The 13,772-nt window shown below is 38.1% G+C and overlaps 1 protein-coding gene across 3 annotated transcripts in view; it reads right to left on the bottom strand.

Annotated features, from left to right (window-relative positions):
* The window catches only part of KLHL7 (kelch like family member 7), a 47,267-nt gene that overhangs the window by 25,515 nt on the left and 7,980 nt on the right, over positions 1-13,772 (bottom strand). For 2 of the 3 annotated variants that reach the window (XM_016217031.2, XM_016217032.2), the window contains exons 2-6: positions 8,573-8,675; positions 7,591-7,684; positions 7,205-7,329; positions 3,160-3,335; positions 673-847 (exon numbers count right to left, since the gene is read on the bottom strand). In XM_016217031.2, coding sequence (XP_016072517.1) covers positions 673-847; positions 3,160-3,335; positions 7,205-7,329; positions 7,591-7,684; positions 8,573-8,675 — 673 coding nt within the window. Of the gene's footprint in view, positions 1-672; positions 848-3,159; positions 3,336-7,204; positions 7,330-7,590; positions 7,685-8,572; positions 8,676-12,503; positions 12,634-13,772 lie in introns of those variants that run through there. The other variant, XM_016217034.2, reaches the window with a different exon arrangement.

Genomic DNA, 13,772 nt, shown 5'->3' with positions numbered 1-13,772 from the left:
AGACCTGGGGTCCAGGAAGACAGCAGATGGAACATAGGAGAGGGGTAAAAGGCCATCCCAAGATGGCTGGGAAGGGGAGCCCAAGGATAAAAATTGTGTCTTAGGCTTGGAGAGCCAACAGTCCATATTGGAATAGGCAGAGGAAGGCTCTATGAAGGAGATTTCCAAGAAATAAAATAAAAGCAAAAGATTGCTTAATTGTACAGGCAATTTTGTCAAGTAGCATTTTACAGAGGGGTTGGGACTTAGCCTGCAAGTCAAGAAAAACTAAGTAAATGAAAAAATGTGGTATTAGCTCCAGGCCAAAAAAACAAAAACAAAGCTGTTCAAAAAAGAAAATGTGATCACAGTACACTATTTGGCTACATAAAATAACAAAGGAAGGACTAGAAACAAAGTATATGAAAGCTATCGTACACAAAAGGAGACAAAGCATAAGGAATATGTATATATTTTTTACCTTCTATCACACACGTCCCTATAAAATAAGGGCTGGGGCTAAGTCCCCTCCAGGTAGAGAGCTGAGAACCCCAAAGGATGATTATCTTGAAGACCAAAATCTTTTAAATGTTTCTCCCTGGCTACTGAGTCCGATTCATTCTACAGGGTTTTTGAAGCCCATGAAAAACTGGCTAAATGATCAGGTTATAAATGGATATTAAGGCAACTTACTTATCACCATCTTAAGGCATTCAGGATTGTCTTGAATAAGTGGTTCAGCTTGTACTGTTTTACTTAGGAAATTCTTTGATATAAGAGGAAACCTGACTTTAGCAAGAATATCAACCATAAATGGCTGGCGATTAGGTTCATCGTATTTCAACCACCTGACTGCAGCATCATAAACCTAAGGGGGGAAAAACAGCATAGTGAAAGTTCTTAGATGGCAGGCACATTTCCAATTACCTAGATTTACTCTCACACTGAAGGGGAAGAATCTCATAACCACTTATTCCCAATATTTTATTCAGATATTTGCTTTCATCCCCAAAGCAAAGCCTATACTTCAGAACAGTTTGCACGCTGTTCTAGTGATTCTTTTAGGTAACATGTTTTTTTAAGAATTACTACTACGTACTGTAGTGACAGGGAGAATGCTGAATTTATGATTTTTAAAAATAAACTATCACTTCCTTTTTGAAGGAGATATGATGCATATTTCTATGGAAAAAAAATCTATTGGTCAATGATAATTCTAAAATATGTTCATTGGTAATAGGAAAACAGGTTAATTTCCTAAGAGGCCTTCTATCTCAAAAGATGTTAAGGTAACCTATGATTTTCTTTCAATCTAATATTCCTGAATTGTGAAATGACTTTTCTGCTTTCTAGAAAATTTATAATATACAAATTCTATATTTAAAAAACAAATTACAGGATTTTTATATAAGAATTTTTTCCCAAAACAATACTGTGGCATTCATTTAACTGTACCAAACAAGTCCAAGTCTATTAACATAATTTGATTAACAAATTATGGTTTAAACACACTGAAAACATCATTTCATATACATACACATCTACCACATAGACACTTGAGCTAGTTAAATTTGTTAATTTTGGGTTGGTGTTAAAAAGGACTACGGTCTGATCTCCCTATGAGTTACTTAATTTTTTTATGGGAATTGGTTTATTTTTTTAAATAAGCTTTTTCTTTTGGAATACTTTTAGATTTACAGAAAAGTTGCAAAGATAGTTCAGAGTTCCCAAATACCCTGCACCCAGGTGTTAAAATGTTACATTAGTATGATACTCTTGTTACAACTAATGAACCAACATTGATACATTATTCTTAACTAAAGTCCACACTTTTAAACAATTTCTTTAGTTTTTATCCAATGTTCTTTTTCTGTCCCAATCCCATAAAGGATACCACATTACATTTTGTTATTATATAACCTTAGGTTCTTCTGGACTATGACAGTTTCTCATACCCTCCTTGTTTTCGATGACTTTGACAAGTTTGAGTCAGGTATTCTCTACAACTTGGGTTTGTCTGGTGTTCTTCTCATGGTTAGACTAGGGTTGCAGATTTTTGGGACAAAGACCACACAGGTGACATTATATCAAGGGTGCATGCTAGCAACATAACCTATCACTGATGGTAACCTGTAGGTAGTATTTTGTCAGGTTTCTTCAGTCCAAAGTTATTTTTTCTTCCTTTTCCATATTGCATATAAGTCAGTTAATGTTGACCATAGAACTGAGTTTTTTCTTTTTGCCCAGTCAGGTCCTCCAGGTCCAAACTGTGAACTTGCAAACTAATACTCTGGGCCATGAAGAAGACTGGACAAAATAACAAGGCTCAGTACAAACCTTTTATCTCTAGAACAAAAGTAACGCAAAGCCTATGATCTTACTGTACCTCTATTAGTTTCCTATTGGTGCTATAACAAATTACCACAAAGTTACTGGCTTAAAATACAGGGAAGAATGTGGGACTGAAAAGAGGGATTAAGTGAATGCTTGCATATCAAGGTGTTACCCCACCTCACTCCAAAATGCCTCCACCCCACTTACACCTCTGACAGTTTATCTGACAGTTCTGAAGGTCACAGTCCTATATGGGTCACACTGGGCTATAATCAAGTGTCAGCAGGGCTGCCTGAAGGCTTTAGAGAAACTGTTTCCCTGCCTTTGCCAGATCTAGCAGCCGCCTGCATTTCTTGGCTTTCGGCCCCTTCCTTCCTCTCTAAAGTTAGCAATGGCCAACTAAGTCTCACATCACTTTGACACTGACTCTTCTGTCTTCCTCTTCCATATTTAAGGACCCTTATGATTACATGGGGCCCACTGGGATAATCTCTTTATCTCAAGATCCTGAACCACAGTTCTAAAGTTCCATTTGCCATGTAAGGTAACCTATTCATAGATTCTGGGGATCAGGATATAGACATCTTTGGGGGAGGCATTGTTCTGCCTACCATGGTACCCAATAGCTTTATCTCTATCAAGTGGCCTATCTCTCATGTAGCCAGCCCTTATAAGCACCCAAGACTTACTTTTCCTATAAAGCAGACTTTGGGATACTCTGTTTAAGATAAAAAACACATTCTCTCCTAATATGATTCTATTCCTTGTCATGCATCCCAACGCGAAACGTAAGAAATCAGTAGCTGTATTTTTACTAAGGAAAATGTGAGAAGGCAATTTAGTCACCTGATCCTCTGCTCTCACAGTCAGAGTGTCCTGGTTAAGGAGATGTGTAACTCGCTTGACATCAAGTTGTAGAAATTCATCAGTTTTGTAAACTTCAGTAAAATGCTGATGAATAAAGTCATCTGCAGTTGCTTTCAATTCAGGACAGTCCAGACACTCTGCGAGCACACTTATACCTAAACATAGAAAGAAAATGAAAAGAAAATCACTCTTGAAGATAAAATATGACTCCAAGTAGCCTGCATAAATTTCATAAATTTGGGATCTTTTTTGTTCCACTGATCTATTTTTATGCCATCTTATGTATGGCTGATTTTGATACTTTGTAGGACAAGCCCCCTTCAACATTTTTTCAAACTTTTCTTGGCTATTGTTAAATATTTTTCTTTTGTATATTAATTTTAAAATAAGCCCACCACATTCTACTTTAAAAAATCCTACTATGATTTTAACTAGGATTACACTTATGTTTTAAATTACTTTGGGGACAGTGATTGCTCTGCAATCGGGAGGAGCTCCACTTAGGAACATGATACATCTCCATTTATTCAGATTTTTTACTGTGAATATAATTATACAATTTTCTTCATAGAAACCCTATATTTCCCGTTCAGACTTTCCTAGCTATTTTAACTTTTGTTTGGGAGATAAGTTATTAATTGATTAATAATGTTATATTATCAGGAGTCTGGCAAAATATTACTGTCTATAGGCTAAATCCAGCCCACATCTAGCTGCAGGGTTAGCAGCTATTTTTTAAATATTTTTGAAGTGTGAAGAAAAAAAAGGCAAGGTAAGGAGGAGGGGGAGGGAAGGCAGAAGAGAGGGGAAGGGAAAGGAGACAGAAAAGAGGGACAGGAGTGACAAGGACCATGTGACACAAAGCCTAAAATATCATCTTGCCCTTTACAGAAAAAGTTTGCCAACCTCTCTCCTAAATAAAATCATTGATTATTGTATGTAATCTCCCTTCAAAGTCATGGGATACATTTTTTCAGTTCATTATCTTGATTTTCCATGTTTCAACTTCATGTTGTCTTCAGATAATGAATTTTGAAGCTTCCACATTTATACCATAAAGATTCTCACAACTGATGCTGCTCATGAACTTGTCACATTAGCTGCCACTTTATAAATGTGCTGACTAATGCCACGGCATGGGAGATTTTCATGGTGAGCAGTCGGCTGCATCTGTACACTTATGCTCCCATCGAGGAGATGGCATTTTCACCAAGAACCAGTATTTGTTTATTGACTAGTTTTTGGCAGTTGAATTTGCTGCAATTATGCAACCTAATTATGTATCATACAGATCAATAAACTACAAGTGTGAAAAGTAGTTGTTTCTATGAAAACTAATCTTAAGGTTTAAGACCAATTTGGAAAAAAGCTCAAATTAGCCATGACCAAGACAGCTGATAAGATCCAGGAAAACAATGCAAACACTGCAAAAGTCTAGAGAGATCTGTACTCAGACTCTCAGTAAGTTATTGCTTTTCCTCCATCCGTTCCTTCCGAAATTCCTACTTCAAATTAGTGTCCCCGTATCTTTTTCCCACATCTTTTATCTTTTCAATAATCATTTCCATTTATTTGCATTTTTGTTTTGTATCATGAGGCAATTAATTTCCTGTTTGATTTTTAATTTTTTCAGGTACTCCATTCTGTTTTTTTTAAATTCAATTGAATTTCATGGAAAATCGCGTTTCCCCCCTTCAAATGCATCCTATTTTTAAGTTCTCTTCCGTTTCTTACGTTAAATTTGGCTATGGGAGCCATTCATTTTGGCTGTTTAGACTGAGTTCCTGGCCCTTGTACTGGGTTTCCTTTAACTTTGTACATGAGACCTCTGCCCAGTTCCACCAGCTGTCACGGATTCCTCTAGCACTCATCGAAGTCAGATCATCGGGTGGGATCTTATGGGCAGCAGAAATTGACAAGTGATGAAAAATAAGAGTTCTCCAGTCCACTCTCAAGGGACAGCCAGGCTCAGGGCTAAAGAGAAGGCAGGCCAGAGCACTTCCCCGGGGCACTGAGTAGCTGCACTTGGCTCAGCTGGCTGGGCCCCTGTCTTTGCCCCAGGCTTAGCCAGATTATCAGGCTCCCTCCTAGGCTGACAAGCTGCCCTTCCTCCCAGCTTTGTGATCAGCGATGACAGAAGGCATTCAGGGTAAAACTCCTAAATAGTCTCCCCAGAAGCCCAAAGCTTAAGATGTGGTTAGCAAAAACTTGCTTTGGGTTCCACACTATGCTTTCTACTGCCATACCCATTCCCTACATTCTAAATGAATCACCCCAGTATGAAATGTGGAGTGCTAACGAGTTAGGGAAATATACTTTAAGCCATTATCTTCCAAATCTTTCTTCAAAAATCTTTTTTTAATAATTATTTTTTGTTCATATTTATTTAAAGGGAAATAAATATCAGTAATGTAAATCTTACTGATAAATGGAGCCCCAAATTATGGTCCAGAGAGATACAGGGACTCATCCCAGAGTGTGTCTATTGGGATTGAAGGGTGGTCTTTTATTTCCTAATATAGGGATCTTTCACTATGTAAACCGATGGCTACCTTCAAAAAAAATTCCACTAGTATATTCAACCTGCACAGCTATTTCCCCTCCTGTTCCACCTGGTTCAGTTCCTTTTCTGGATACCAGAAACAACCGCACTCACATCCTTTGCCTAGCTTTTGTCTCTCCCTAAAATTTATTCCACTTCCTTTCTACCTGCCTTCTAAGATCTTTTTCTCTGCGCTCACAGTGGCGGGGTGGGGTGGGGTGATGGTGTACCAGATGGAGTAATAAAACTATCTAGGAGGAAGGGAGCCTAGAAAAGGGGGAACAGAGGAGGGTTGACTAACTTCTGGTGCATCTCCAGGAGCCCTCTGCCCCAGCCTTTGGCTTCTTGTCACCAGCACCCCTCATCATCTTCTATGGGTCAAAAATCATAGCATTGGCTGGATTCCCAGGCTTCCCTCTATGCTGTCCTTGATTCCACTTTCTTTCCTTTCTGCTTTCCTACACTCCTACCCTGATTCTCTTTCCCTCTGAATCAGAGCAAGGGCAGGAAAATATAATTACAGATCTGGATGTTCATTCATGTGCTGCTAAGCATGATCTCACAGTGGAAAGCAAACCACACCACACTCTGGAAAACCCTGGTCAACTTTCTTTGCTTCTCCTGATATCAAATACAAAATATTTGAGTATGGCTTTAAAATGGAGTGCTATAGCTGTCCCTTAATCAGTTTCTTAATTTACAGTCTACGATTTTTAGTTGTTGTTAACCCTCACTTGAGAATATACATTTTTTCTCATTGCTTTTCAGAAAGTGGAAGGGATAGAGGAAGGGGGAAAGGGAGAGAGAGAAACATCGATGTAAGATACATCAACAAGTTGCCTCCCTAACAGAGGGCGGGGAGTGAACCCGAAACCCAGGTGTGTGCCCATGACCAAGAATTGAACCACGATGCTTCTTCGGTGCATGGGCCAATGCTCTAACTGCTGAGTACAGCGGGCAGGGTTACAGTCTAGGATTTTTAAATCTTCTAGTATACAATAGTTAGCATATCTGACAGTGTGGAGGGGCAGCACAGTGTAGTAGTTCAGGACTTACTACTTGAATTCCAACCCTAGCTCCTTCACATAACCAACTATCTGACCTTAGAAAGTTACACAACCTGTTTCCTTATCTGTGACAGACCATAGTACCATAAGGGCTTCAACAAAGGAAAATGTTCCAGTTTATGTCATCATGTATCGCACACCACTACCAGATGCAATCCTTACTCCTTTTCTAGATAAACAAAAACTCATTATTAAAGCTATTTTATATTTTGGAAATACTGATAATAGTATTTAATGAGCTTACTGCTGCCCAAGTTAAAGGAACTTCCCTAAGCTCTTCTTAAAATATATTCTTAGAAAAATGTTTAGTGGACAATGTCTTTAAGATTAAATGAGGACACTTATAATCAGTTTTTTTTTGTTTACTAAAATACACATTAAAAGTTTTTTTAAAAATAGGAATCTGATTTCTTACCAAGACAATTTGAAGCATCAACTTGTTCTTTCAAAAAATCAACACACATTTTCTTCACAGGTTCAATCTGGTACTGGTTTGCTGCATCTAATAAAGACTGAACGTTGTTGCTATTCACAGAAATTCTGCAAATAAGTTAAAGTGAATATTAATTTCCTATGACTTTTTATTTAAGTAATGTATCCCTCTAGGCCCTGAAATTAAGCAAAAAATTAAACTTTTCGGTCCCTGAATTAGTGTGGCAAAGGATCTTCAAACCCCCACCCCTGCCCCAATCCTTGAAGGTTTTCATTCTAAAGGCTCTGGAACACACCGATTTGCTGCAATACTTTGCCAGGGGAGATCCCAGCCTTACTCCTCTGTAACAGAAATAATCCTTAACTTACCTAGCAGTATAAGCAAATTCCACAAGTTGTTCAATAATGTCAGGTTCAGCATCTTTGAGTTCTACTTCAAAAGACTTTGATTCAAGCATGTTAGCTACAACAAAGAGGGGAAACAAATGGCAAATACTACCATTGAGGAACCACATCATTCTAGGCCATGTGAAATGTGGAGAGGAATAATAGGACAGAGACTTCTCTGGAAAATACCCCAGAAAGCCCAACATTCCTATAATAAAAGCAAATTAATTCTCTACACTTGAGATATACCTTAAATTAAAATAATCTTAAGAAATTAGTGAATTATGTACCTCTTTTACAAAGGGGCCCAAGTGAACAGAGACATAAAACTAGTATTTTCTCAACTCCTAAAATAATTAAGTAGCACTTTTCTAAATTGCTACAAGGAAAACGCCTTTGATGTAGCAGCAACAAACCTATAAGAACAATGACAATTATGTACAGTTGGCTACAACTAGCAAAGCTCTCCTTCTTCCCCCAAACCCTGGCAGGTGGCTAGGGCATCAGAGAGAAAGCCTGAGGTAGACACAGTCCATAACCTGATCAAGCTCATAAAACAGTACTGGGTAGAGGAACCAGGACTTAGACCCAGTTCTCAATTCCAAATCTACGGTTCTTTCTAGTATGATATGCTGTTTTCATTTTTCTTTACTTTAACTTGCTAGATAAAATGTTGTAAGGTTGACCTGTTCCTTTGCCTTTCCACCAGAGGTTAAGAAGAAAACCCTAGGCATTCAGGAAGAAGCTGTATCTCCATCAATAAAGACCTTGGGCCTTTAGGGCTAATGAAAGGACATGTTTCCTTTGGTTAATCATCACCATGACCACTTTTCAATCTCTTCACTGTTCTATGGCCTTAATTTCTAAGTCCTTTAAAAATGAGGAAAAATGGCATATTTTCATTTAGAACCCCCCCCCATCATTCTCACAGAATAAATAACATGTTTGACCTTAAGATACTTACTTGTGAACATTAAGTTAAAAAAATGACTGGCTGCAGCAAGGACAACACGATGAGCAGGTATTTTTCTTTCCTGGACCATAAGGATCACATCACACAAGGTTTTCTAATCAAGAAAGAAATAAATAAAATCAAAAGGGACTCACTGGGCCTAGTTTAGCAAACATATAAAACAGGCGCTTGTCGAATGCTTTATCTCTATTTTCTATTTAAACCTGGTCTTCTTTCCAGTACAGAATTTGTTTATAATATAAGACCTATTTAGGAAGGACTTGGAATTGCTGTCATGAGCTTGCTGTATCAAAATCAGGCACTGAGCTTCCCAATAGTCAGGAAAATCTTTATAATCAGCAAAGAAGTAGTCTACTAATCTTTTAGGAAAGCCAATTTTTTTTTTTCTGAGACAAATTCTAAGCTATTTATCATAGTAAGATTTTATGGGGACAGTAAATGACATAATGACAATGTTCTTAACGGTTTTTCTTTTTCCCTCAATTCCCCCCACCCCCATTCCCCAAAGAGCTGTCAGCCTGCTCTCTCTGAGTCTGTCTCTATTTTGCTTAGTAGTTCAGTTTGTTCATTAAATTCCACATATGAGTGAAATCATATGGTACTTGTCTTTCTCTGACTGGCTTATTTCACTTAGCATAATGTACTCCAGGTCCACCCATGCTGTCACACAGGGTAAAATTTTTTTCCTTTTTACGGCAGAGTAGTACTCCATTGTGCAAATGTGTGTTTTTCAAACATAACATTCTTTTTTTAAAAATGACCTCTCCTTGGTAAAATCCAGAGTACGCACTGCATTTCCCTATAGTAGCCTTCATAGATCCAACCTGAAACAGAAGCAACTCAAAATACAGAGTGGATAAACCAAATGTCCACTTGGCACTCTTTTCTTAAATAACACAGCTCTCAAATGTACTTCTGGTAGGAGCTGGATATCAGTCACTTCTAAATTGTGATTTCTGACCAAAGCCAAAACAGTGTCACTCTATGTTGCTGAAAGGCAGATTTAGATTAAATACTAAAAATGTTGGAAAAATGGAATATTAAAGAAAAAAACTGTAAGGTTTACTAGAACCATTAGAGATGAATTTCAAGGGAAAAAATGTCCTTTCTGCAAAATAAAATTTCAATTTCTTAATGAAGTTAAAGATATAATGTACAGGTAAGGCCCAGAGAAAATTTAGCCTGGGATATAGTAAGTACTCTTTTAGGCACTGGGAAAATGAGGAAAATTGTATTTTCAGAGTAAAAAAAATCTATCACTCACAAATCTAAATAATGGCTTAGTAGCTCAGAGGATATGCATTTTGCATTTTTTAAGTATTTTGCTGTAACTGATAATCTAGTTTCTGATACATAAATCACTGTTCTTTCCTACTTTATTACTCCATGAATAAAAATCCAAATAAGAAGGTAATGCTTAGGATGAGAAAGGAAATGAACCCCAAACAGTGGGCTAAAGGATGAACATTATTTCACTTTTATTGCTTATTTGAAGATTTTTTTTATAAGGCCTACATACTATTGCTTAGAAATTATACGCAGCGTAAGTTAAAGCTATTGTGATCCCAATAATGTCTTGAATTTTAAAAAATTTATTTCCTTTTATTTGGGGCGGGGGTTCAGAGTAGGCATAGCTCTCAGGTGATTTTGCTACATACCACACCAAAAAAAAACACCCCAAAACAACCCCAAAACCCAGGTACCAAAAATCAAACCAACTATTTGGTTACCATCAAAACAAGCTGATCAAGTTGCTGAAGAAAAAAAGAAGGGGAGAAGGGAAGGAAGGAAAGGAGGGAGGGAGGGAGGGGAAGGGCAAGGGGAAGGGCAAGGGGAAGGGGAAGGGGAAGGGGAAGGGGAAGGGGAAGGGGAAGGGGAAGGGGAAGGGGAAGGGGAAGGGGAAGGGGAAGGGGAAGGGGAAGGGGAAGGGGAAGGGGAAGGGGAAGGGCAAGGGAGGAAGGAAAACAAATACTGACAGAATAGCAAGCAAATCAGAGAGGGAGAGGATCTACGGCTGCTGCTGGGAATTTCCGGAACATGTAGAGAGCTAAACTGAAATGTAGCAAAATCCTTTCTAAGGCATACTCAGCAACAAATGGGGAGTTTCAGTGGAGTGAATTTATAAGCACTGAAGGAAATTAGAGAAATCAGAGGAATCTCTGTAGAGAAATTTAGTCTTAATCTAAGATTAATCTTCAGGTGGATATTAATGTTGTGTGTGTGGGGGGTGTCCAAGGGGAGGAATCTTTTGTATCCAAATGGTACATATATTTGGGGGCACCACAAGAGATTGATAGGTTTCAACAAGATATGGGACTGACCTAGAGAGAGGGACCTCTTGCTATCAGTCATCTAGGGAAGAGGCATATCCACAGACAGAAAATGGGAAGAAAAATGAGACTCAGGTAAACTGGAGAATGTGAGAAGTGACAAGTCCTAGGGGGATAGAAGAGAAACTTAAAACAAAAAAATTACCGGTTGAACAATACATGTTCACTGGATAAAACAAGAAAAATAACCCTTGCAATTTGTATTTATTTCAGCTTTTGAATATTTAGTCTCTTATAAAGAGCATAGATTTTTGTATGACAGTCTGAATTTCTCATCATCTTTTTAGTAGTGTTTAATCCTTCATATTTATTACTAAAAATTTATATTTTGCCTTACAAATGCCATCTTCTTTTATGCTATTTATTATGTTTCCTTGGTGTCTTCTTTTTTAACTGCCAGTTGCTATTTTGGTCACATTTTCTGTGCACTTTTTTCTTCCTTTGGGGGCTTGCTTACAGATAAGTCAAATATTTGCAAACTGAATTCAGCAGGGTATTAGTCAAATATTGTTCTAGGGTTCAAAAAAATAGTTCGATTAATGTAATTCATCATATTGAAAGGTTAAGAGAAAAACTTCATGTAGAAAAACTTTAATAGATGGCAAAAGGGTGTTGGATAAAATTAAAAATTCATTTCCTGAGAGTCTTTAATAAAGAAAATGATGTGTCTGTATACTAAAGGTATACATCAGAAATCAATAGCAGACATCACCTTTAATGGTGGAACAAGAGAGGCACTCTCGTTCCAATTTGAAACAAGTGGGAATTTGGTATACGACAGAGATACCATTTCAAAAATGTGGTAAAAGGGTGGAGCACAGAGAAAGTTTAGGGCTGTAAAACTGTTTCATATAATACTGTAACAGTGGATACATGTCATTATACATTTGTCAAAATTCACAGAATGTACAAGAGAATGAGTGAACCCTAATGCAAACTATGGTTCATAATAATGTAACAATATTGGCTCATCAATTGTAACAAATGCACTACACTAATGCAAGATGTTAATAATTGGGGAAACTGTGGGGGTGGGGCAAAGGGGGTAACTGGAAACCCTGCACTTCCTGCTCATTTTTTCTGTAAACCTAAAACCTCTCTAAAATATAAAGTCTATTAATTTAAAAATGTAGTGAGAGATCAGATAATGGGAAGAATGGTATTGGGATAACTGTTATACTTTCAGAGGAAACGTGAGGTTTCTGGCTCTTAATGTACTCCCTCTTCAGTGGAAGAAGGCTCCTCAGTTCCACATGCACAGATCATCAAAGCACCACAGAAGGAGACAAACTTTGGTGCTGCTTTAGGGCCTTCAAGTAGTAGGGGCTTTTGAGGCAAGAGACCCTTTGTTAGGAAAGACCTCAAAACAGGCCAGCATTTTAGGCATGTGTTGGTGGAATGACCTTTTGCTCTCTTTACAAGTTTGCCAGAAAGGACCGCAAAAGGCAGCCGGGTTCCACATAAGCGCTGTGGCACTATATGAGGTTATAGCTTTTAAGGATATGTGCTGGCAGTAGCAGGAGGCATGTAATCAGCTATCCCAAATTCTACTCTTCAGTGTATCCCAAGGAGAGGTCGGAAGAATGACTAACCTTTGGATCTATGTAGTTTGTCAACAGGTCCTGCAATCAGTCCCGCCCAGGGTGATTTCAAGTTGGCCCTGGGTCTAAATACCTGAGCAGACTGTAGATTCAATTATAGTCGCATGGTAGATTTAAATCACTGAAAAGATAAAGGGAAACGGAGCCCTTATTATATGGGGGTAAATCATTTTGAATTGAGATAACTAGAAAAGCCCCAGCAAAAGCCATAATAAACCCAAAGACTAAGGACAAAAATTAAAAAGGCCTCTTTAGGAATCAAGTTTATTCAGAAAAGAAGACAAACAGCATTGGACTTAAACACACGCATAATCACAAAACGACCAGTAAGAGAGTGAAAGAAGTCAAAGGAAGACACCTACATTAACAGAGGGCAAAGGGGGTTTCCTTCCTTAAGGGAAATGTGATGTTAGGCCAAACAGCTCTGAAAGCGAAAGGAGATGCGCTTTGGTATGACTGCTCTTCAATGATGGAACTAGGAGAGAGTTATTTTTGTTATTTATTCAAAAAAAGTAATATGGATCAAAAAGATAAAATAGAGGGAGAGAAGAATTCAGGAACAGATTAAAATGGTTCTCTTATTAAGTAATTTGCAAGGTGACCTGGGTGGGAAGACAGGAATGGTACATGCTACAGTGGGACACATCTGGGAAGTTTGTGGAAATAAGACTTAAAGGGAGAGTACTAGGTCACATTAAAGGGAAGCCAAGTGACTCAGACATAGTCCAGGCCTAAATTAGATGCTGGACTTCCCCATAATTGGAATTACCTTACTGAGGGTGGTAAGGGCTGGCAGTAACTAAATCAATCCTGAACACAGGCCTCTAATTTTCCACTATGGCAAAGTCTGTAAGACAGGCACTAGAGAGAAATGTTAGCAAACAAACATCTGGACCCTAAATGAAAAGGAAAGGAAAAAGAAGGAAGGTATTTTGATCTAAACAATGTTACCTCTACACAACACAGAAAAGGAAAGGTATTCAACTTACACAGGTTCACAACTCAGTTGGGGCTGCCTGAAAGGAACAAAGGGATATGGCCCATTTTGACACAAAATAGGTAACAGAAAGGAATGCGTCTGCTACCACTAAGTTTCCAAGGCCTGGAAAACTCAAATAATGAAGAAAGACAAGGTTTTGAGGAACACACAGTAAAGGCGATACTGGTCCCTAAGGGGACCACAGACAGGCAGGCCTCCTCATAGGACTCTGTTCAAGGTCATTCTTCAGGTCAGACAAATGGAGGGGAAAAGAGAAAAGG

Source organism: Miniopterus natalensis, chromosome 10 (assembly GCF_054644295.1).
Source record: "Miniopterus natalensis isolate mMinNat1 chromosome 10, mMinNat1.hap1, whole genome shotgun sequence".
In the NCBI taxonomy this organism is placed as follows: Eukaryota; Metazoa; Chordata; class Mammalia; order Chiroptera; family Miniopteridae; genus Miniopterus; species Miniopterus natalensis.
This window is presented reverse-complemented; position numbering and strand designations above follow the sequence as displayed.